Genomic DNA, 22,923 nt, shown 5'->3' with positions numbered 1-22,923 from the left:
GTTTAAACACAGTTGCACACTAATGTCAACCATGTTCACCATTTGTAGGTGCCTCCGGTAAAAGTCCGCTATCCTACAATGTATAGGTTTAGGTGTTGACTTTTCGCTGCAATTTTCTCTGTACTTTTACTGTATCTAGAGCAATAGCCTATGCCCCACGGGCCTCACCGTGACACTGTTTATATGTGTCCTCCAATAGTAGGGGTCATCCCACGCCCCACCGGACTACATTACCCAACATCCCATGCGTCCTCTCGCACTTTTATTGGGATACCACGCACAGCCATCTGATTGGCTCCCGCAGGCAGCCTCTTCTTGACCACAGGCTCCCATTTGCCTGTTCCCAGCAACAAGTTGGGTTTTATACAGACTGTCACGGCCACCTCGGCCTCCGACTAACACGGTTCTCAGAAGTCCCCGTCCACCACGGCAGCGCACCATCACGACCGCGGTAAGTCCTCCTTGACTCGTACGCTGTGCAGCTTGCACCTGGCACCAACACATCCTGCCCACTCGTAACGTAGCGATTAATCTCACTTGAGGCACCCATCCACCAGCTCACCAGGGCATCGCTCCTGTTGTCTAAGTAGCCGCCATTATTCTGGTCCTTTATTAGGGTACACCATTTATGTGTATCCAGGGAACTAGTGGCGTTCCCTCGAATTGGGTTATGTTTGCACTTACCCCCGCGCTGGGTATTATGTTGTCCGGACACACCACTATTTAAGCCTCTGAGATGAATTACTCGTGCACCACACCCGAGTCCATCTCCACATCACCAACGATGTACTCCAGGCACTACCACTGAGCTCACTTTTGCACTCAGTAATTTGGGAGCCATTACAGGACCGCCCAGCGTGTCCACCATACCCAGGGTCACCTTTTATTTTCCGGATGACCCGTGTATGCACAGGGTATTTCGACACGGTTGACCTAGCAGCCACCTCGAGTGCCGGTCATTAACACCTCCCAGCACTCTCGCATCCATACTGCTATAGGTTACTATATACCTGTTTTTTCTACTTTCCTTCCAGACCTGGGTCCATTACCGGCCCACTCCGGTACCGTGAGACTCTGAACCACTTCGGCCTTAGGAAACTACAGCCGACTCCAGGCACTACCACTGAGCTCACTTTTGCACTCAGTAATTTGGGAGCCATTACAGGACCGCCCAGCGTGTCCACCATACCCAGGGTCACCTTTTATTTTCCGGATGACCCGTGTATGCACAGGGTATTTCGACACGGTTGACCTAGCAGCCACCTCGAGTGCCGGTCATTAACACCTCCCAGCACTCTCGCATCCATACTGCTATAGGTTACTATATACCTGTTTTTTCTACTTTCCTTCCAGACCTGGGTCCATTACCGGCCCACTCCGGTACCGTGAGACTCTGAACCACTTCGGCCTTAGGAAACTACAGCCGACCCACCCAGTGCCAGCATAGCACCGGTTATCCTGTATTTATTGTGGATTTCCCAACAGCACAACTCTGCTACCCCAGCAGTAGGTAAGCTGTGTTTTAGATACACCATGTGTTGTATCACCTGGGCACCAATTGGCCCGTATTCAATACCTTTAGTACTTTATGAACAACCACCCGAGATCCTAACAGTTCTATTTCACCCACAGACATCACGGACAGCACCGCCACTGGTGCCATTTTCCTGACGAAGGCCAGCATAAAGACGGCTCCAACCGAGCCACTTTCTTTGGCCGAAACACACCCTGTGTCGAACTACGTGACACAACTATATCACTACCCTGTATTTGTCATATTAGAAGATTGTTGTGTGCACTTTTTGTTTACTACGCCTCAGACCATTCCCAGTCTCAGGCTCGTGTTTTTCCTGTACTAGTGGGTTCTTATACCCCCTCGATCTGTAAGGAAACATGTGTCCCAATGTAGTTTTGACTTCTACACTCCAGAGGCTAACACCTATTTGTGCTACTACTGTATAACTAACTTTGTCCGTCCGTCGATTTCAACCATCTTTCGTGCTTATCGGAAGAAATGTAAAGTAAATTGTTTAGCCACTAACTTCTTCCTGTGTGAGTACATAATAAACACACACACACAGCACTTTTGTGTCTCTGTTTTGGATCTCCTCATCCTGATTATTTGTTGATAATACGTATACCCGCCTGGGTAAATCGGGACCCCGCCAGGTGCCCTATGATTTATAGTACAGTGGGTATATATTATATGCTAATTGTACATAGGAATGTTTCTGTTGTGGCCTCTAAGGACGACAGGACGCCAGGGTAGTTGTAACTGCCTTTATTGGTTAACAGAACGTGGGATTGCAATAGTCCATGCGTGGGACAGGGCAAGTACTCAGTCTTGGCTAGGCCTTCGAGTTATCCGCACTGGAGGCAGGGTGTGCATTTGCGCTGCACGCTGTACACTTCCAGGGCCCCCAGGAGGCCTCTCTTGGCATTGGACCTACGCCCTGGAAGTGAGCTGGTACTGGCTTGGGCCTTCAGTCACGTTGGCTCCTCACATGGAGCAGCGCTGTCCAGACCGACTTGTCTGGCGCTCCGCCAGCCTCACACTGGTGCAAAAGTCTCTGCTCGCAGAGCGCGGGTCTGTGAGATCACGTTGGGCTGAGAACTCGCGAGATCGCGCTCCCGCGAACACATGATGTCCCCACACACCACCTTTACTGGGAAAAAAAGACAGGGGGTCAACCCGTGACAAAGTCTGCAAACCTGCTGGGTTTCCTTTTCTCCCTCTGCGGTCTGCCTTGGTCTAGACATGGAGCAGGGTTGCGGGAGTACTCCTGGGAAGGTGCGGGTGATTCAGATCCTCCTTGTTTTGCTTTCCGCTGCAGCTCTCTGAGTGGAGCGGGGGAGTTGCTGCATGAGAACTCACTGCCGTAAGGTGACTCCGAGGCATCCCTTTCTGGCTGGCAAGGGCTTTCAGGTGGCTCTGGAGGGTCTTGGTCTTCTCCGGTCTCCCAGCGTGGCTGTTCGAAAGGTTCTTTCCTGCGGTACATGGCCACCCTTTCTAGGTTCCATTTCTTTCCGTCGCTGGTGCAGATGTGGTTTGGCCCTTTGGCAGCGACTTCTATGGGACTGCTGTACCTGGAGCCTGTCACAGTGTCCTTGTGGGGAAGCCGTATCTTGACCAGGTCACCTTTGTTTACTGATGTGCGGCGGGCAGCCAGCCGCATGTCTCCTTGAGTCTTCAGGGCCTCCTTGCTCCGCTGCATACGAAAGACTACGTCTTCCATGTGCACTTCTTCGTCAGCTCTCACTTGCTGGAGTCACGGCGGTACCAGTGTGGATGCTGCCCTCCTCCCCCTTATCAGATGGAATGATGACACACCGGTGACAGCGTTGGGAGTGATGAGGTGGGCTGCGACAGCCTCTTTGACCGTCTTGTATGGGTCTAGGCTCGAGGCATGCGCTAGTTGTAGCACCCCTTTGATGAAGCGGGTCGCCCGCTCGACCAGGCCATTGGCCTGAGGATGGTAGAGACTTGCTCTTCGCTGTTGGATGTTGTTGAGTTTGAGGAATTTCTCCATTTCACGAGAGGTCAGCTGGACCCCATTGTCCGTCACAATTTCCTCCGGTAGGCCCTTGCGCTGGAATATGGTGGTGAGTGCTTCAATGACTGTCTTGGTGGTGATATCCGAAGAAAAGTCAACTTCGACCCATTTTGAGAAATAATCAACCGTGACTATCCCGTATTTATGTTCTGGGGGCATGCTGTCCAGCGGCCCAATGAAGTCCAGTTCTAGTTTTCGCCACAACCCCCTGGGGACCTCGGTGGGCAGCATGGTGGCTTGTCTTACAGACAGGCGCTTGTCGCTGTTGGTGCACTCGTGGCACCTTTCAACCATTTGTCGTATGTCCTGATCCATGCTTGGCCACCAGTAGGCATCGCGTATCCTGCGCCTGGTCATGTTGCACCCCAAATGGCCTGAGTGCGCTCTGCACAGTATCACTTTGCGAGTCCCGCTGGGTGGGATCACTCGGTCGCCTCTCAAAATGAGACCGTTCATGGCAGTGATTTCGTAGTTCATCTTCTAGTAAGGGCGTAGGCCTTCGGGAATCGCCCTTTCATCAGGCCACCCTCCGCGGACCCAGGTTGTTACGCGCCTTAGGGCATCATCCTGCTCGAACTCCTGCCAGTGGCGATCACTCATGTCCATATACTCGCCGTTCCTTAAGTCGCCTATGGAGGCTACAACGCATTTGTCTTCTAGAATGTGGTCCCAGGGGCGTCTTGGTTCAGGGGACTGGACATGCAGTCCGCTTGTGCGTTTTTCCAGCCGGCAATGTGGGCTATTTCGTACGTGTACTCTTGGAGTTTTATGGCGATTCTGGCCAGTCTCGGGGTGGCAGTCTTGGAGCCACCTGGGCTCAACATGTGGATGAGGGGCTTGTGGTCGGTGACCAGCCTAAATTTCGTGCCCCAAACATAAGACCTGAAGTAGTCGACGGCCCAGGCACAAGCCAACATTTCTTTCTCCACGGTGGAGTAATTCTTCTCCGCTGGCGATAGTGCTTTGGATGCAAATGCCACGATGTTTTCAGTGTCGGCCTTCTTCTTAGTCAGGCTGGCCCCCAGTCCGTATGCGCTGGCATCCGTAGGGATCCAGGTGTCCCATTCGGGGTTGAAGGGCTTTAGGCAAGGTGCATGCAGAATTCTGCGTTTGATTTCAGTGAAGGCCCCGTCTTGCTCTGAGCCCCAAGAGTAGGATGCCCCTTTCTTCATAAGATCCCTCATGGGGGACGTGGTTTCGGAGAACCTTGGGACGAACTTCGCATAGTACTCCACTAGGCCAAGGAATGAGCGGAGTTCCTCTCTGGACCACAGAGCCGGGGCATCCGCTATGGCCTCCATCAGGTTTTTCTTGGGGCTCACTCCTTCGCTCGAGATGCAGTACCCAAGGTATTCTACTTTTCTCACTCGGAAGACACATTTCTCGTGGCGAAGATGCACTCATGCTTCCTGAAGTTTGCTCAGGACAGCCTTGAGGGCCTTGTCATGAGTCTCGTTGTCCTTGGCATACACGAGGATGTCATCCTGAAAGAATGAGACATTTGTGAGGTCCTTGAGGTGGGCATTCATCATTCTCTGGAATGCTGACGCTGCCGAGGACAGCCCAAAAGGCATGCGGGTGTATTGAAAGTTGCCGAATTGAGTGATGAACGCCGTAAGGCGGCGCGAAGATTTGTGCAAAGGAATCTGGTGATAGGCGTCACGCATGTCAAGCTTCGAAAAAATTGCTGCTTCCTTCATCATTAAGACAATTTCGCTGATACTGGGGAGTGGGAAGCTATCGGTAACAACCTCTAGGTTTAGACTCCACAAGTCGATGCATATTCTGAGGTCGTTGCTGGATTTCTTCTTGACAAGAACCACCGGACTCAGCCACTCTGAGGATTCCACGGTCTCAATGGTCCCTTCTTCGACCATCTTCCGGAGGTGGGCCTCTAACGCCGGTCTTGCCGTGGCCGGCACTGGTCTAACTTTTTGTTCACAAGATTCGCTTGAAACCCAAAGCTGTGCCTGTGAAACACAGTCTCTCACTTTCCCCGGTTTCTCGGAAAACGGGCTTGGGAACATCTCCTTGAAGTTTAGCGCTGCTCCTGAGGAGACCATGAGTACCTGTTCTGGAATGCTGGGGTCTAATTTGATGCTGAGTCTGTGTTGATCGTCCCACCCGAGCACGGCCGGCCCTCTGGTTGAGAAGTACACTTTGGAGTTGGTATGCCTCCCTTTGAAATCAATTTGGGCTCTGATGTAACCCAGTAGGTCGACGGTTGCACCACCGAAAATTGTCGGTTTTTGCCGGGTCGATCTGATCTCCACTGTAGCCTTCCTCACCATCTACTTGTATGTGTCTATCGGAAGGATAGTGAGGTCCGATCCAGAGTCCGCCATGACACGTGTTTCCATGCCGTCGACTTTAATGGTGCAGTGGGGCTTTTCCCTCCTGGCGTGAAGAGCATTGACCATGACGACCATCGGTCTGTCCTGTGGCTCGTCCTCGTCGCTTGAAGCACGGTCGCCATCGACGCGGAAAACGGTCTTTTCCCACCATGTGCATGCAGGAGCCACGTGACCAATGCGCCCACACTTCGAGCACGACTTGTTTCTGGCGGGGCAGTCGCGATCATTCGCTATGTTTGGTGCTGGCACACCTGTAGCATTTAGGAACATCCCTTTGCTTGGGGCCCTTTTCTCTGGGGCTGTCGCGGGACTGCTTGTCTCTGCGCCCTCTCCATTGTAGCGCCGTCAGCTCGGGTACGGGTGTATGACTTCCCACCTCTTTGCGCCTGCTGGAGGTTTGTTCTTCCGCCCTGGTGATTTGGATGACCTTGTAGAGGGTCACTTCCTTTTCTTGTATGAGCTTGTCTTGTACTTTCCTGGAGTTGGTGTGGACGACCAGCATGTCGCAGATGACCTGTTCCGTGTTTTCGCCAAAGGCGCATAAGGATGCCAGCTTCCTCATCCGGGTGATGTAGTCGTCCACAGGTTCGCTCCCTTCTTGTTTGCGGGTGTAGAACCACAGCCTGTGTAGGACTATGTTCTCCTTATTGGCTGAACCGCTTTACAATGCGACGGATTGCCTCTTTGTAGACGTCGTCGTCATCCACTGGTATGGCTGTCAAACTGGCAACAATGCGCTGTCCTTCGACTCCCATTGCGTTCAGCAGCATCGCCTTCTTCCTGGCGGGGTCGTATCCTGTGCCACCTATGGCCTCAAGGTACGTGGAGAAGAGTGGCTCCCACTGCATCCACGGAATTGCCGGGGTCCCAGGTGAGGAAAGAAACGCTGGGGGCGGTGTGGCGCCTTGCATGGTGGGTCCGTGGGTATTCCGATATCTTCGTCGCCAGTTATGTTGTGGCCTCTAAGGACGACAGGATGCCAGGGTAGTTGTAACTGCCTTTATTGGTTAACAGAACGCGGGATTGCAATAGTCCATGCGTGGGACGGGGCAAGTACTCAGTCTTGGCTAGGCCTTCGAGTTATCCGCACTGGAGGCAGGGTGTGCATTTGCGCTGCACGCTGTATACTTCCAGGGGCCCCAGGAGACCTCCCTTGGCATTGGACTTATGCCTTGGAAGTGAGCTGGTACTGGCTTGGGCCTTCAGTCACGTTGGCTCCTCACATGGAGCAGCGCTGTCCAGACCGACTTGTCTGGCGCTCTGCCAGCCTCACACTGGCGCCAAAGTCCCCGCTCACGGAGCGCAGGTCCGCGAGATCACGTTGGGCCAAGATCTCGCGAGACTGCGCTCCCGCGATCACATGATGTCCTCACAGTTACCCAGGATGTATGGGTCTGTATGCCCACAAGATCTAAAAAAGAAAAAGAGGAAAAAAGGGAAAATAGTTTGCCAACAGTCTTTTTGGTTCAAAACAATGTAACCATTTTATTTTAAAAAAAATATTCCTATTGGAAGTAGCAACTGTCACAATGACCTTTGCCCACATATTTTCCTTGGTATTCTAATTTGCGCAGATCGGTAGTTGTCGTTCAAATAGCATTACTTTCATCAGTCTTAAAAAAATGTGGCTGTGACTTGTCATCTTAGTATATACTCGTGTCATCTTAGTAAAAAAAATCATTGATCATTTCATAAAAAACAAGTTATGCAGAAATTATGTTGAAACAGTTTCGTCTTCTGATTTTCTCGAATAAGATTTCTTATGGAAATTGCTGTCCATTGGGTGTTGCACTAATAACTCATAAAGCATAGATAAAAACCTAACGTAACTGCTTACACTAGCTGTGTTGGTGTATTTAATAATTCATTGGTTATCCAGGGTTCTTACCCTATGTGAACACTTAAATGAAGTGTATTTCTTAAGAAAATCCATCTTTCCATTTGATATGTGCTGCCCAATTCTGTTCTGGTGCCATTCACAGTAATAGACGATTGTTCTCAGGAATAGCTCTACAATTACATTTTGGGAATTACAATTACCTTATTACTTGGTGAGCACAGTAGACTTTTGCCTTTAAAATAAAACGGTCTCCCACTTTTGAATCATATCTGGACTTCAACCCTTCAAGGAGATTTCATGTGGACCCTGTTGGAAAAGCAGTCTGTTCAAAAGTCCTCCAGTTGTGAGGTGAAGACAGGTAGTCCAACGCACAGGCAACTCTGTCGACTAGGCACATTAGAGATGACCTTTGCTGGAGAAAGACCTTCCTCTCTCCCAGCCACCATGGTATCCAGGACTTTACTGTGCTGAAGGACCTTTGCAGACATGTGCCACCCTCCCCAGTGTTTGGGTGCTCGAAAACAAGGATGACTCTTGCCCTTGAGGCCCTAGAGTGGAACTCACAACACCTGAGCCGAGACATCCAAGATTGTTGCAGTTTCATCGTCGAAATGCTGCAAACCATGATTTGAGCTCTTTCAACCCTATTCAAACCAACAAGACCCTCCAGGAGCTGTTTTGGCCAATGGCCGATCTTCAAACCGCTGTCCCACATGTTCAAGCCAGTTTGCTGCCACACTCTGCCAGCCGAAGCGCCTGATTGCTTCAGTTCGAACAAAACAGCATCACTGCACCTGCAAAACTTGAACCACTGTTCAAACCACAAGCCTTTTCATTGTCAATCCATTTGACAGTCAAACCGACCATGTGTTTCTTCTCGAACCGCAACCTTCACGCACACCATCGAACCAACTCACTTTGCAAATCCTGGCATACGCCCGTCTGCATTCGAACCTCAGCTGTTGAACTGAACTTGGCACTCAAAGATCCGCATCGCTCGAGTAATGCTTCGAACCACAGCATCCTTCTGTTCTACCCCGCCTCGACATCTGCTTACCACTAGACTACAGCAACTGCTGTATTTCGAATCAAACCACGAACAGCACCGTTGTTGAACCGCCAAGACACTGAAAAGGTATTATTGCCTGATAACTTCCCCCATGATCCACTTTAATCTCTTTTGCACTTCAAGAACATATCCTTGACAAGAACATTGTGATTTTGTTATTGCCTTTTCCCCCCAGTCTCATTATCCAGAGTGCTACATCTTGCTAGCTTGTATATTCTGTGTTCTTTCTATACTAGTGGATTTTTGTAGTTTTCTATTTAGTTATTATTGCAGATGGTGTATGTAATTAAAGCATATATATTTGTATAGAACCTTGATTTGACATTCCCTTTATTTTGGACTGTTGAACTTCGATGTTTGGGTGGCTATTGTTTCACATTAACACCCCTCTTGAGGATATAGTATTCCCTCGCCCCACGTTGTGATGTTTACTATGGTGTCTAGAAAATAGACTAATTTCGTAGCTATATCATGCATCAGTTTGGATTTTGTCATTTAATTTCCCAAGAAATAAGGCGCGATAGTGTATGTCCAATTATACATAATGTGGACAGACGAGGTTCCCACTTACTGTTTCACAAAATCTATATAAAAATTATCTGCACACCGTAATGCAGCCAAGGGTCCAATCTACCTCTGTTTTCCCTTGGTTTTGGGCCACAGCAGCGGGAAGGTTTAAAAATCCTTAGTAGCCCGACCCCTTTTCACACCTAGCGCATAATGCAGTCACTTTGATGTAGTCTTTGAACTGTCTGCAGCCAATGTGGAGGTGAGGCAAGTCTGTGATTAACGGTAAACTGCTTCACCGGACCACCGTAGAGGACCTTCTTTCTTCAGCATAGCCGGCGGTGGTTTTTCATAGCATGCAACAAGTCCCCCTCCTCTGCATGGCTTTCCAGAATGGCTATTTCTGCAGAGACAAACATCACTCTGGCCAGGATAGGGTGGGTGCACCTGGCATCAGGTGATGGATTGTGGTACCCCGTTAATGCCACATGGTAACAGGGGTGGACTGGCCTATACGGAACTCTGGAGATTTCCCGGTGGGCCTGTGCACCCTGGGCCTCTTTTCTGTGGTATTTCCAAATTTTCTCATAGGAAAAGCATTGGGCTTGCTGAAAATGTGTAATTTGGGGCCACTTTGAACTTTATTTCCAGGGCCTCTTTTGGTCCCCAGTAATTATTTCCAGGGCCTAGTTTAGTTCCCAGTCCAGCCCTGCATGGTACAAACGGGGGGAGGCAGAGACTGGAGCTCTCCCAACTCTATAATCCTGCCTTTGGGGCAGTACTGGTTCTGGAAAAGACCTTTGTGGTCTCGTGACCTGGCTTAGAAGGGACCCTTCCACCTTACCCCCAGTCCCCCAGCCACACCCAGCAACTGGGCCATGGCCCTAACCCTTTCACAAGATGTAGTCAGCCATGCCTGGCCAACTGTTCATTTTTGGTGACTAATTCACTTTAAGAATAAATTAATATATGATGAAAAAGGCTTAAAAATACTGTCATGTTGGGAGATATTGGGCCACCTAGGAGGATTATGAAATGTTTTGTGGATCTTTCAACAATATATGACTGATACCTGTGGAAATTCCTGGAACAAGAGCATAGCTGTGCTTTCTAAAATATACCTTTGCTGTAGCCTGACGTTTGCACTGGGTCACGGGATCAATAGGATCATGGTGCAGACGTATGCGTATCTGTTCATGGTTACATTGCTTCATTTGGGTACGCTGACCTTATTAGCGCATTTGATTTTGACTTCTTGATCTTCTGATGTTTTTAAAGCTATACATGTTCGTGTCATGTTGATGTGTGACACATCACTTGAAGAATGTAACTCTGTACTACTTTGGTTACCGTGTTTAGAAAGGTCTTTAAGCGAGGGTTATTGACTGCGGGCATTAATGTGATTTTTGGTCTTGTATTCCATGTCTTCCCAATGAGTCGTCCCATTTGTGTATTGATCTTTAAATATTTTAGCTCCAGTGTGTGAAGAATTGTTTTGTAGTTCTGCACCTGCAGTGTGAACGTTTTGCTTGTGTTAGCTGGTAGAAATGTGAAATATTTTTCTAAAACTGCCGTTTGGTGAGTTCTGTTGGTATTATGTCTGAGGCCAACATGTATTAGTGGGGACTGCGGTATATTGCAGTCATTGTAGTATAAAGCTTGTATCGTAGGATCCTTAAGAAAGGATTTTTAATTCAGATGTTATGACTGTTCGTATTAATTGCTTCTTATTGGTTGTATTGTGAAATTAATAAAGTGTTTATAAAAGGGCAAATTCAGTTTTAGTAAGTGCCCTTGGATGTATTCACTTCCGGAGATGGATTGTCTGGGGCTGGAAGGGTCATTTCTCTTGTTTTGTCACCTCCCCCATTTGGTTGGTCTTGGGTTTTCTCGTCTAAAGCATACACTTTTTGTTTTATTGTACTGGTAGTCATCTCATCAGTACGTTTTAGACCTATGGGAACACCCTCTGAAGAAGTAGTTTTATACTGGTGTGTGCGGGCTCGATAATTGTTTTTCAAATACATGTGCTACCTTTAGCATGTGATTTATTTTCTAACCACATGTACACTCTGCTGAATAGTACACAGAAAATTAAAACACATTCTCTCTGCGCCGAGACATGCCGTCTCTACCATTATGAATGGGGCTAGGTAACGTAAGAGGTTTTGCGTCTCTGATCACTCCAGGGACTGAGCAGGAGTCCTCCCCAATGTGTTTTAGACTGGACCTGCCCCCTGGGCTCACTTGAAATCTCTTGTCTTCAAGGGCAGAATCAAGTGTCAAACCCAAGAACCGCACACATTTCTTTAAAGTCTGGACTTCCAGGAGACTTCTAGATGCAACAAATATCCTAATTGTATATTTTGAAGGTGTCTGCCATCTTTAGGCAAGATCTGATTCTTGAGGTTCAGGGCATCTGCCTTTTCATGCATGGTTTGCCCCACTTCAGTTCAAGGTGTTTCTATTCTCTTTGCAATCAGTCTGGCTTCATTGGTTCAAAGTTCCTCCCCCTTAAGTGTGACTCATTTCAACTTTGTTCAAGATGACTTCAACCTTTTTCCAGTGTCCGATTGAATTGGGCGAGGGAGCCTTTCCTTTATAGACTGAGCGCAGCCCTTTTATTAAGGGCAGCTTCCCTTAGCGTCTCCTCCAACAAACTTTTACCTCAACAGTGATTGGATTTTGGGGGCTCAGCCAGACTTGTCAAAAGTGCCCTGAACACTAATGCTGCCCATTTTATGTTCCAGACTGCGTTGATAGAAGGCCTGGAGAACCAAAAAGCCCAAGTGCAATACCACTGCCTGTAACGCACAGTTGCAACTCTTTTGAATGTCAGCCCTATAGTATTCCCAATATCACCTACAACAAACAGTAGTTAGTTGCGATTGAGGGTGGTCGTGGGGGGTGAAATGCATTTAGAGCACTATCTTTGTTAACTCTCTTCCCTCGGGACTCCTAAGCCTTGTCGAGCATGCTGTGTTTACTGAATGGTATGGACTTCCTCTTGAATCACTTGGAAGTAATTCTTTCATTGCTACTTTGCATTCATCCGCATTCACTATCGAACAAGTTATCCAACACTATGCAACTTTGCAGTCACAATGTCTCTTAGCGTGCTTCTGCTGGGAGCTTTTGTGCATCTCCCACTTGATTGGCCGGACTAGAACGCATCTGTGTGAGCTTCTCTAGGCACTAGAGTTAATGTTTTCAACAAATAATTGCCTAAGCAACCCGTCTCCTCTTCCCTGACCCTCCAGTTTGCAATATTGCACATCATTGTTCAGTTTTGTTACAGAACAAATTCTTCATGCATATATAATATACATCGCTGATAAACCCAGAGATAGTGAAGATAATCTAAGATTTCTTGGCCTGTTTAAAACTAATAGCTGTTTCTCCCCTTGTAAGAATACGGGAACATGGCTGAAGAAAGCAGAATGGAGATTCACATGTGGCTCTTGTAGTATTGGCAGCATGGCTCTTGGGGTATCTCTTTGAGACCAAGGATATTGTGGGGAATCCTACGGATCCCTCACCAAAACCCTGCCGAAAGTCTCCTCCCAGGGGGCCAGGAGAGGGCAGGTGCTTCCTGATCCCAATCCTGGAGGTGGTGTACGGCGGGATGATCAGCTAGGTGGAGACAAGGTCCAGGGTAGTGGGGGGAGATTCTGCAGGATGAAGCACAGTATTCTTCCTTTAGAGAGGGATACTCTTACCACCATGACAGAGAAGGTCCTAACTTATTGCCATGTTAATATATCTCAACCTCCCAGTAAGACTGAAATGGTTAAAGATAAGAGCGTGGCCCCTCAATATATATTAATGAAACATGTTTTTTGTATCCCTAAAAATAAACTTCTTCCTCAATGCCAAAAGTAGTGAAGGAAATATAGCCTTTTCCATACCATCTGTCTCTAATAAAACTAAATCCCACAATCTCTCTTATAAAAATATTAAGTAAATTAAAAGCACCTTTAGAAGTTTAAAAGGAGTGGAAAAACCTAATTTGCTTAATATGAACTACTTGTCCCACAATACCACAGGAACTGAGACGAAGCACAGAGCTTGGGAGGCATGTGGAGGTGTAAGACAGGCAAGTAGGCCTATTAGCCTTTGCCACGCTCAGGCAATGAACACTAAGGGGGCCTGCACCTGAACTTAATTGCCCCCCTGAGAGGCATAAAAGGCTGCAGCATGAAGGAGTATGAGGAAGGAGCAGGAGCTGGAAGGCTGGCAGTAGTAGCAGAAGGAGACGAGCACAAGGCTGGCAGTTCACAAGGAAGTGTGATTACTTAAGGGACACCGGGATGAAAGAAGAGCAGATTTCACCTACAGGTTCTGAGTTAGTCCTGTGTTCACAAACCCTGTCTGGTTGTGGCTGCACTGAGGGACTCTTGGCGAAGTTAAAGGTTTCCCAATGTGCACCGAATAGCTGTGACTGCACAGCTAAGGTCCTGCTGCAACCCGAGGCCCTTGTGCAGAAGCATGCCTTCGGACAGAGGAGTAAAGGAGACTCCCCGTGGTCGAGGCTGGACAGGAGACACCTGTGCTGCAGAGCGGTGTGGGTCCCAAGAGTGCCTGAAGTATTAGTAGCAAGTAGTAGTAGCAGGAAGATAAGTCGGGAAGTGGAAGCTGCCCACAACCGCAGGGTTTTTGGAGCCAGTGAGTGAAGCGCCGTACTCCAATTCACTGAAAAACCCTTGCCATTAACTGTAACCAACACAATTATAACTGGCGTAGGAGTTGTTGTTTGTTAAGACTTCTCACAGCAACCAAGAAAATGTATCACATGAACATTTAATGCATGGCAGAATGCTTGCGTAAATGAAAAACTTTTCATTTTCCTTTGTTGAACTTAATAACTTTACCAGAGTGGTTGCGTATCTCCAATTAAGAGGGAGAATGCTCTCCTTAATCACTTGAAAAAGTTGAAGCTGACTTTCATGAATTGTTACAAGAACAATTACATCAAAGAGAGATTGTGTATGGGTAATTGTGATTCCTGAGAAAAGTAAAAATAGAGAGAGTGCCTTGCCTTCCGCTGTAGAGATGGAAGTGTCTTGTCTTTAAGTTGCCTAACAATAACCAAGTGGAAGCAGAGCTTAACGGAACTCTGTGTTTGTCTATAATATTGTCAGAGAACAATATATTGGAAATTGTTGAAGCAGTAGAACACTGAAGCAAAGGAGTCTGCTTTCACAGTGACAGTAGCAGAAGGGGGTTGTCAAAGAGGAAAGCAACACCCTAAGAAGAAGCATCCTGACAAGTTATATTAAAGACGCTGCAGAGGTTACAAACATATGGACAGCTGTTCAAGCAGAAGTGGTACTTTTATCTTTGAACTGTGAAGTCCGTCTTGAAAGGAGGTTATCCAGGATTATCATTGGTGCTGTTTTCTTTGCTGAAATTGGAAAGGGAACTTTTCAACATACGGATAAAGAGCTTTTACCAGTGGCTTTTATGTTTGGGTGACCTTATGTTTCTGTTGGAACTTTCAAGAACAAGTTCAAGACTTTACTTTGTGAACACTTTGAGAGATTGACTTCGGACATTCCTGGGAAAGAGATCTACCCAGGACAATGGATGTTTTCCAAGCCACTGGTTATTTATTTGTTGTTTTTGATTTATTCTGAATGTTTTGTTTATTGTGATGGCAAGTTTTGTGTATTCTAGGAGATTTTCCCTTAGAGCCTAGACTAGCTAGGGAACTCCCTGGTAGAGTAGGCTTAGTTAGGTTTTTCTTGCATTTTCTATCATTAATATAATGTCAAATACTGCAAGCAGTTGTCCGCCTTGCATTACTGGCCCCTCAAAATATACAATGGTGTGACTGTATCACAGTCAAAGAGGAAAGGTGGGCACTACTAGATGGACTAAGTAATAAAAATGATTTCCGTTTCTGCTGTGTGGATAATTCAAATTTAAAGGCAGTGACTGAAAAAAGTCCAGAGACACCTCGACCCAAAAACTGTTTGAGAGGGCTCAGTGGTAGGGGAGTCGAGATGAAACACCAATTGTGGGTTGTCTGCATATGTGTAAAAATGAACCCCAGACTCCGAGATGAAAACCACCAAAGGGCATACATAAAGATTAAACAAACGTGGGCACGGAGCGGTTCCTTGGGGAACTCCACAAGGAAGAGGGGAAGTGGGAGAGCTGCAAGCCTGAAAGGAAACGGTCTGTGGCACAGGAGAATGCCATGATCCACGGTACCAAAAGGCTGCAGAGAGGTCAAGAAGAATCAACACTCTGACCCCTACCAGTCTTGAAGCAAAGCTGTCATCCAAAAGGGAGATCATGACAGACTGTGCCCATCAATTTAGGCCGTTGCAGTATGTGGTACACACACAATGGTTTGTACGGTTGTATTATAAAAACAGATTTGACTTTCTGGGCATGACAAATTAGTGGCAATCAGCTGTGCATGTCGGTGTATCATGGTGAACACCGTGTGTGCGGTTCTACTTAGCACAGTGCTTTTCCTTCCAATGATGTATGTTAAATTAATGTTACTCCTTAGTACGTCCTCTGCTCTGCTTTTATTTGTATCCATAGCAGCACGTTGTATTTTACATACCATAAGGATTGTCACTCATTGTTTATACATAATTAGCCAATTACGCATACACCCAATTCTATTGCACATTTAATGACTCCTCATTATTTTGGTACCCAAACCATTACATTTCCACGGATACGTCTTTAATAGCATTAATCTGGCAGGTCACATGCATGGATTGCAGCGACTATTGATGTAGCACATTGAGAAAATAAAAATGAAAAAATAACCCAATTTTTTTGTTCAATTGTTTTGTAATATTGTACTCCGCTATTTGCCTTTGCGGCTCACTATAGTGTTTTCCTTTGGCTCCCGGGCAAGACTTTGTTGCCGTGGATACACTTTAATCACTTTCAATATGGGCGTAGCCTCCAACGGAGGTGCACCAGGATACATGGAGCCCATTGGTTCCTTTCTTGTAATATTCGAGTTTACCGCATTAACACAACTTGTGTATCTACACTAGAGATATCTATCTCTAAAGTTTCTGTTCTTCTTGCTTACATTGTTGTCACAGACCTCCACATGGCGTGCTGACGCGTCCCGATCTCGCCACTTTGTGGAGAGGTTGGGACGCGAGGCGCCAGGGGCAGACACACACCCACTGGTGTGCCGCGCCTCGGTGTCCTGCCAGTCACCACAGTCACCATGGTAACTGATCATAACCTTTCCAAGTGCGCCCTTGCTCAGTCTTCAATCAGAACGACACTGATCCTAGGAAAGCTGCTGCTCGGTACACCCCGGTGTGCATAACTATACCTCATTGGTTTTATAATGTGAGATAGTAATCCCTGTGCTCTACTTACTTTTAGAACGGTGAAACTGTCCCACTTTAGAGATACTTGCTATAAACCAGGCGCCCATGCGCGCGCTCATCCGATTCTACCCGCTTTCACATTTTGTGAGGGTAAGGAATAGCCCTGGTTACAGCCATTGACAGATCCAATTCTCATTGGCTACATGTTTCACTGATGTACATGTATCTTATTTAGTTTTAGAACGCTGCATCAAGGAAATGCCCTTCATTCTCTATTGAAACAGTCATCATTGATCTCATGGTCACAAGACTAAGATACCATTTACTTTGGAGTTTATATGAATTTGGTGAATAGCAGCGCACATAAGCACATTATTACATCTTTTTTTTGTTTTTCTCTTTTACTACCATTCTTTTTCTCCTCACCACTGCGCACTGAAATTGGGGTATGTACATTACGTTTATTGTATCTTCCCTACTACATTGATACTTCTCATTGATACAATTGTGTGGATTTTGTATTTGATGATTTATTGCAATTATATGTAGGGATCAGCCCTGACGAAGGAGTGGTGAACTCCGAAATAAATGCATTGGCATATGAGCTCTTGACATGCAGAGGCAACACCTGGCCTCCTTGTCTGTTTAAAAATTAAAATCACTTGTCTGATTACGCACCATCAAGATTTTGGTTTTGATTTCTGATTTTACCTTCAGCATTGAGCTTGTCAGAAAATACTGGAACTGATGTTCACTTTTTTTGAACTTTTGCAAAGTTTACGGTAACCCCCCCATGGGGTACAGTTTGAGCGACTAATTATCCGATTGTTTTTTCATTCAGTTTTATTTGTGCTACACTTACTGTATCACAGACCATATTAGCTGCCATACTGAGCTTGTTGTATATGGTTTTTAACCAGCTCCTCTTTAAAAAAAAAAAAAAAAAACTCCTCTTGATCCAACCGTAGTGGATAATTACCGGCCAATATCTTTGTTGCTGGTTTTAATGATGCCGCAGACGGTTGCTACCTTGCTCCTCTCTCGTTGCCTGGAAAACAATTGCTTACACCCTATCAGTCGGGTTTTTAGGCCGTTGATGGGAACATAGTCGGTCATGATCTCCCTTTCGGATGATTTAGCTTTGGTTCAAGACCGTGAAGGGTCGGAGTGTTGATTCTTCTTGACCTCTCCGCAGCCTTTTATACGGCGGATCATGGCATTCTCCTGTGCCGTTTGGAGCAGGTGGATATTTCGGGGGTGCCGCTGGCATGGTTTGCTTCATTTCTTGTGGAATGGACACAGTTTCCTTTCAGACTTGCAGCTCTCCCGCTTCCCCTGTTCCTTGTGGAGTTCCCCATGTTTGTTTAATCTTTAGGTGCGCCATTTGGCAGATCTCATCTCAGAGTCTGGGGTTCATTTTTACACATATGCAGACGACACACAATTGGTGTTTCATCTCGACTCCCCTACCACTGAGCCCTCTCATAAACTGAGAATGCTTATTAACCATTGGCAGTTGGATGACTGCCAACTGGTTGAAGCTCAATGGGGGAATAACTGAAGTACTTGTGTTTGGTCTCCAAGCGGCAACCAGTGCCTGGGGCTCCCAGTTTTGGCCAGACTCCCTCAGCCCATGACTTACCCCCAGCACGTCTGTTAAGAGCTTAAGGGTGAGGCTTGGCTTCTCCCCACTGCTTCCCATGAAGCCTAGATTGCGGCAGTCTGCAACACTGGGTTTGGAAAACTTAAAGTACTGAGAAAGGTTCTCCCTCTTCTCCCTGCAAACTGGCGTACTAAGGTAATCATGTCAGCGATCCTGGGATCACTGCACTATTGTAACAGGCTTTACTTGGGGCAGGACCGAATTGAGTTTAAAATTATGTGCGTTTCCCACAGGGCCCATCACAACACTGCTCAACTCGTATGAAAAATAACCTGGAACATTAATACCCTACCATGAGCGTTCGCACGTCCTCCCATGCACGTTTAAAAGTGCTGCATTTTCAGAGAGCCGGGCTGGGGGGGCGCTCTTTTTTGGTCCTTGCTCCCACCCTTGGAATAAGCTCCCTCTTTCCCTTTGGGAAATTGAAGAGTATCTGCCTTTCCGTAAGGCGCTCAAGACTCTTCTTGTTTTTAAAACTCTGTTCACAATTGGCTCCCTCTCCCTGAGTGTCAGCTTTTTTCACAGTGCCTAGATGCCCTTGTACCAAGATTTATAGAGCGCAAACTATGGCCCAATACAATACAAGGTCTATATAGGGAATGCCATAAGAAAATGTAAATTGATTATTTTGCGGCGTGCTAAGTCTATTAAGAATCTGGATTCTGTCCCATTGCCCAACATTTTGAAGGAAAGCACAACAGTGATGGTATTTTGAGGTGAGTTGGACCCGGCAGAGTCAAATCCCCCAAGGGGGGGGAATTGCAAATTCACCTCAATCCAATTAGAATCAAGCCTACTAATTGAATTTGGCAGTACAATTCCATGTGGACTTGATTATATTGAAGAGTAGCATTTATTTATTTGATTAAAATATAATTAACTGCCATGGATAGTTTTCCTCACTGTATATGTAGTGTTCACTAACATTCTATGTATACTCCTTCCCTAACATGCCCTAATTGTTGTTTAGTTCCATCAGATATTGTTAAAATCCTTAGTGGCTGCACATAAGGGCTTCATTGCATTGGATCAACCAGTTCTAGTTGGATGGTGTATTGTAGAATCCAATGTAGATCAGGAACCGAACTCTAACAAATAGCTCCTCTAAATTCTTTCTTCGCTTTGCCATAGGGGGATTCAGGAGGCCCATACGTCTGCCAGTCCAGCGCAGACAAATCTGTTTGGGAGGTACATGGCATCACCAGCTTCGGAGCCAGGGGTTGCGCTGTGAACAAGAAGCCCAGCGTCTTCACCCGCTCCTCTGCCTATATCACGTGGATTGAGCAGCAAATGAAGAAGTACATCTACGATGCAACAAGTAAGTTCATCTGCAGCAATGTTTTGCACCTGTGTACATTTCCATTGGTGTCCATTCTGCCTTATGATTTCCCAATCCCATCTTTGCTGCACTGGATGAAGCCTTCCCCAGTGATTACAAATCAAGATTTCTTTTGTTTGATTTTGTAGTCGCTTTATGGTGTCTGTAGTGGTTTGGTTTTGAGTGCGAAACTTTCTACCGTGGGTATAATGAGCATGTGCCTTTGTGATACATGCCTTACAGAGCGACAAGTGCATTTTACCCAAAAAGTGTCACGCATCATACATTTTGGCATTGATAATACAGAAGTGACCAGAACATTGCTGACCAGGTTTCAAACCCCGCCTGTGGGATCAAATATGAAAAACTTGGAAAGCTCATCAGAAAGCTCATCAGCAGTTCCATAGTTGAAATCCCCTGATCCATCATGAAAGACCTCCAGAAACGCTCTTGCAGGTGTTCAGGGTATAGAGGGCAGGAGAGCGGAAAGTAAGAAGCATTGACAGACTCCATCAGTGCAATGAATACAGAAGGGCACAGAAGAGTGTGGGGGCTGGCAGATATCAGAGGTGTAAGTGAGGATAGGCCTTTGGAGTATCAGGGGTGTCGCTGCAAATCGAATAAAAATAAATGAAACCAGCAAGGACACGTTTATTACTTTCTACATTTCTTTTCCAAACAAACAGTTTTGTAGAAAAATTATGAACAAATAAATGGAAAGTATGCAAAGTATACAAAGTTGACATTCACAACAAATGAAATTAGTGCAAACAAATTTACAAGAAGGCATATCAAGTATTTGTATTTTTGTACTTATTTGAATTTATATAGCGCGTTATTCCAAAGCACTTTACAAAAGGAACAATCAATTACAACAAGCAATACATGACAATTGAATCAAACCAGAAAACAGTACAAAGAGCAATTTACAAAGTTGAGGTGGTTAAACGCTAGTGGAAGGAGCAATAGTAAGAGGAGGGGTGCGAGGAGTAATAAGTAGAGGTAGATTCAGTCAAGGAAGATGAAAGAGAAGTTAGGAGGGTGAGTGGAAGAGATAGGATTTAAGAGAAGTGTGAAATGAAGGGTAGGAGTTGATAGAACTAGTAACAAATGAAATCATTGCAACGGGTGGTAAGGAAACTGGGACTTTACTCAATTTGGACTCTTACATCGACGACTAAAAGCTAATAGAAAAGTATTAAATTAAATCATGGCATGGGATGTTATGAGCTGGAAGCTGTAGGTATGTGCATCCACGCTTGTGATGAGATATGAGACCCAAATAAAGATGTCCTGCAATGAAGAGTTTAAAGCACAGTAAAACATTTCCATCGTGCCAGGTAAAAATGATTGTATACCAAATTCCTTTTATCCCATCTATTTCAGTCATCCCCAAGACATTCTAGCTGGTCTTAGAGAATTCTGTCACCTATTTTCAATCCACCACTGCTGTGAATGGCTTTTTGGCGGTCCAGGGTGGTCGCTTAGTTTGGATAGCACTTGTTTTAAATCCTGCCCTGAAATCAGAACACCAGTTTAGGGTATGTCATTGTTCTGCCAGGACTTTAGTTGTTGTCTTCCAATAGTTTGGGTGTAGCTATTGCTCTCTGAAAGAGATCTGCCTTATTAGTGGCACAACAAATGTTCCTAATAAATAACGCAGTAGAAGTGAACAGCAGAGGCTAAAGAAAAGAGAGTTGAATTGATAAATTAGTGTGACCCGAAACCCATCTGAATATTCCTGTATAAAATGATAACTTGGCCTGCTGAAATGTAGAATATTTTTGGGGAAGGGTTCAATCAATAAGATACTCCATCTCTGTTTTCTTATAGTAATCTTGAATATCAAGTTGTGTTGAAACCCCTAAAGAAAAGAATACTGCACTGTTTCGAGTTGTCATGAAGTTAGCATGTTGTGTGGTGCGCATTGAGAGAGAATATGCAAGAAAGAAGAGCAGTCAGCCATTACTCAATGACAGCACGCTGTGCAATGATAAGCATGCTCATTATCATTTCTTGAAAGTATTCCCTTTTCTTGCTTCTGATATTGATTGCATACCGTCTTCCCTTAAACTAAGGAGGCTGCAAAAACTCATAAAAATTCAGATTGCCACCACTTTGTCTCCAAGATTCCTTCTTTTTGCTGAAAGGTTTGGTTTTAGGAATAGGCATACATGTTGCCTTTCAGTGATTCCTGTTAATGAAAATGATTTTATTGTTGTCGTGGCCTGGATATACGGTGGCATGTTTGCACCTTGCAAATGGAAGCCAACATTGCCCGATTTTAGGCCTCGGCTTATGATATGCATTTCTTTCCAAACCAATGTGACTGTTTTGGACCATGGATGCCCTCTTTGTATTGGCGTTGTCTTACTAAAAAGCATGTTAACTTAAGATTTTCCATAGACTGGCCCATACAAAAATGAATATGAAAAAGCAATAAAGTGATTCAAATTTGTTTTACTGCATTGCTTTGAAGGGAGAAATATTTAACTTATACGCAAACCCAAAATATACTTTTTAAAATGTGTAAATAGGACAGAGTGCGCTAGCGAGCCTGGCTAAAATGGCCACCTGCCTGTGAGCGCTCAAGCACCCCAGACAATCCAGGAAAAATCTTATGCATCCTGACCTGTCACCATAGTAGTTAGTACATCTGCTATGTAAATGCTGTGGGCACATTTGGGGAAAAATCCAGTGCTCATGCCTTGCTTGTAGGCTGAGAACTGAGCTGGGATCTGCAGATCACCAGCTTGAGGACATCTCTCTCTCGACCTCCTGCGCCCCCTTTGGGCCGCCATCATGTTGCTTTTGCGCCCTGATCGTGGGGGATAGAGAGCTGTGCTTAGGACTTTGCATCTGAACCTGCTAGAGTGGGGCTGCTGCCTGGTGACAGAGCGTCTCTGTGCAGGGTCTGTGCAATGTAACAGAGCTTTATTAGGAGTGTGCTGAGGCCCCAGGTGTTTAGTCTGTAGGTAGTGTGCTGCGCAACTTGTTCCAGGACTTGTGTTGGGAGGCGGCTCCCTGGAGCAACAGCGGACTCGGTGCACAGGAGGCAGAGGCCACCAAGAGGACTGCAGGCACCCTCTGCAACGGTGTCTGAGGCCCTGGCGGGCCTTGACCATCCTCCTGCAGGGGAGGTCACAGCAATACAGGGCAATACACCACTTGTGTGGAGGAATGAGCCGGACATGGAGGCTCACATGCCGGGCCTCCAGGAGTGTAGACTGCAAGAATCTGGAAACGAGTAGTGGTTGAGCAACACGATGGGTGCTGCGTCTCCCGTTGGCGTTTACAGA

General features: G+C 46.2%; 1 protein-coding gene across 1 annotated transcript in view; it reads left to right on the top strand.

Annotated features, from left to right (window-relative positions):
* Positions 1-22,923, top strand: part of LOC138515204 (ovochymase-2-like) — a 438,094-nt gene that overhangs the window by 343,054 nt on the left and 72,117 nt on the right. Inside the window, exon 14 of the mRNA XM_069630166.1 lies at positions 19,438-19,624. Coding sequence (XP_069486267.1) covers positions 19,438-19,624 — 187 coding nt within the window. The remainder of the gene's footprint in view (positions 1-19,437; positions 19,625-22,923) is intronic.

This window comes from Ambystoma mexicanum, chromosome 6q (assembly GCF_040938575.1).
Source record: "Ambystoma mexicanum isolate Mex_15411 chromosome 6q, UKY_AmexF1_1, whole genome shotgun sequence".
Classification (NCBI taxonomy): Eukaryota; Metazoa; Chordata; class Amphibia; order Caudata; family Ambystomatidae; genus Ambystoma; species Ambystoma mexicanum.
This window is presented reverse-complemented; position numbering and strand designations above follow the sequence as displayed.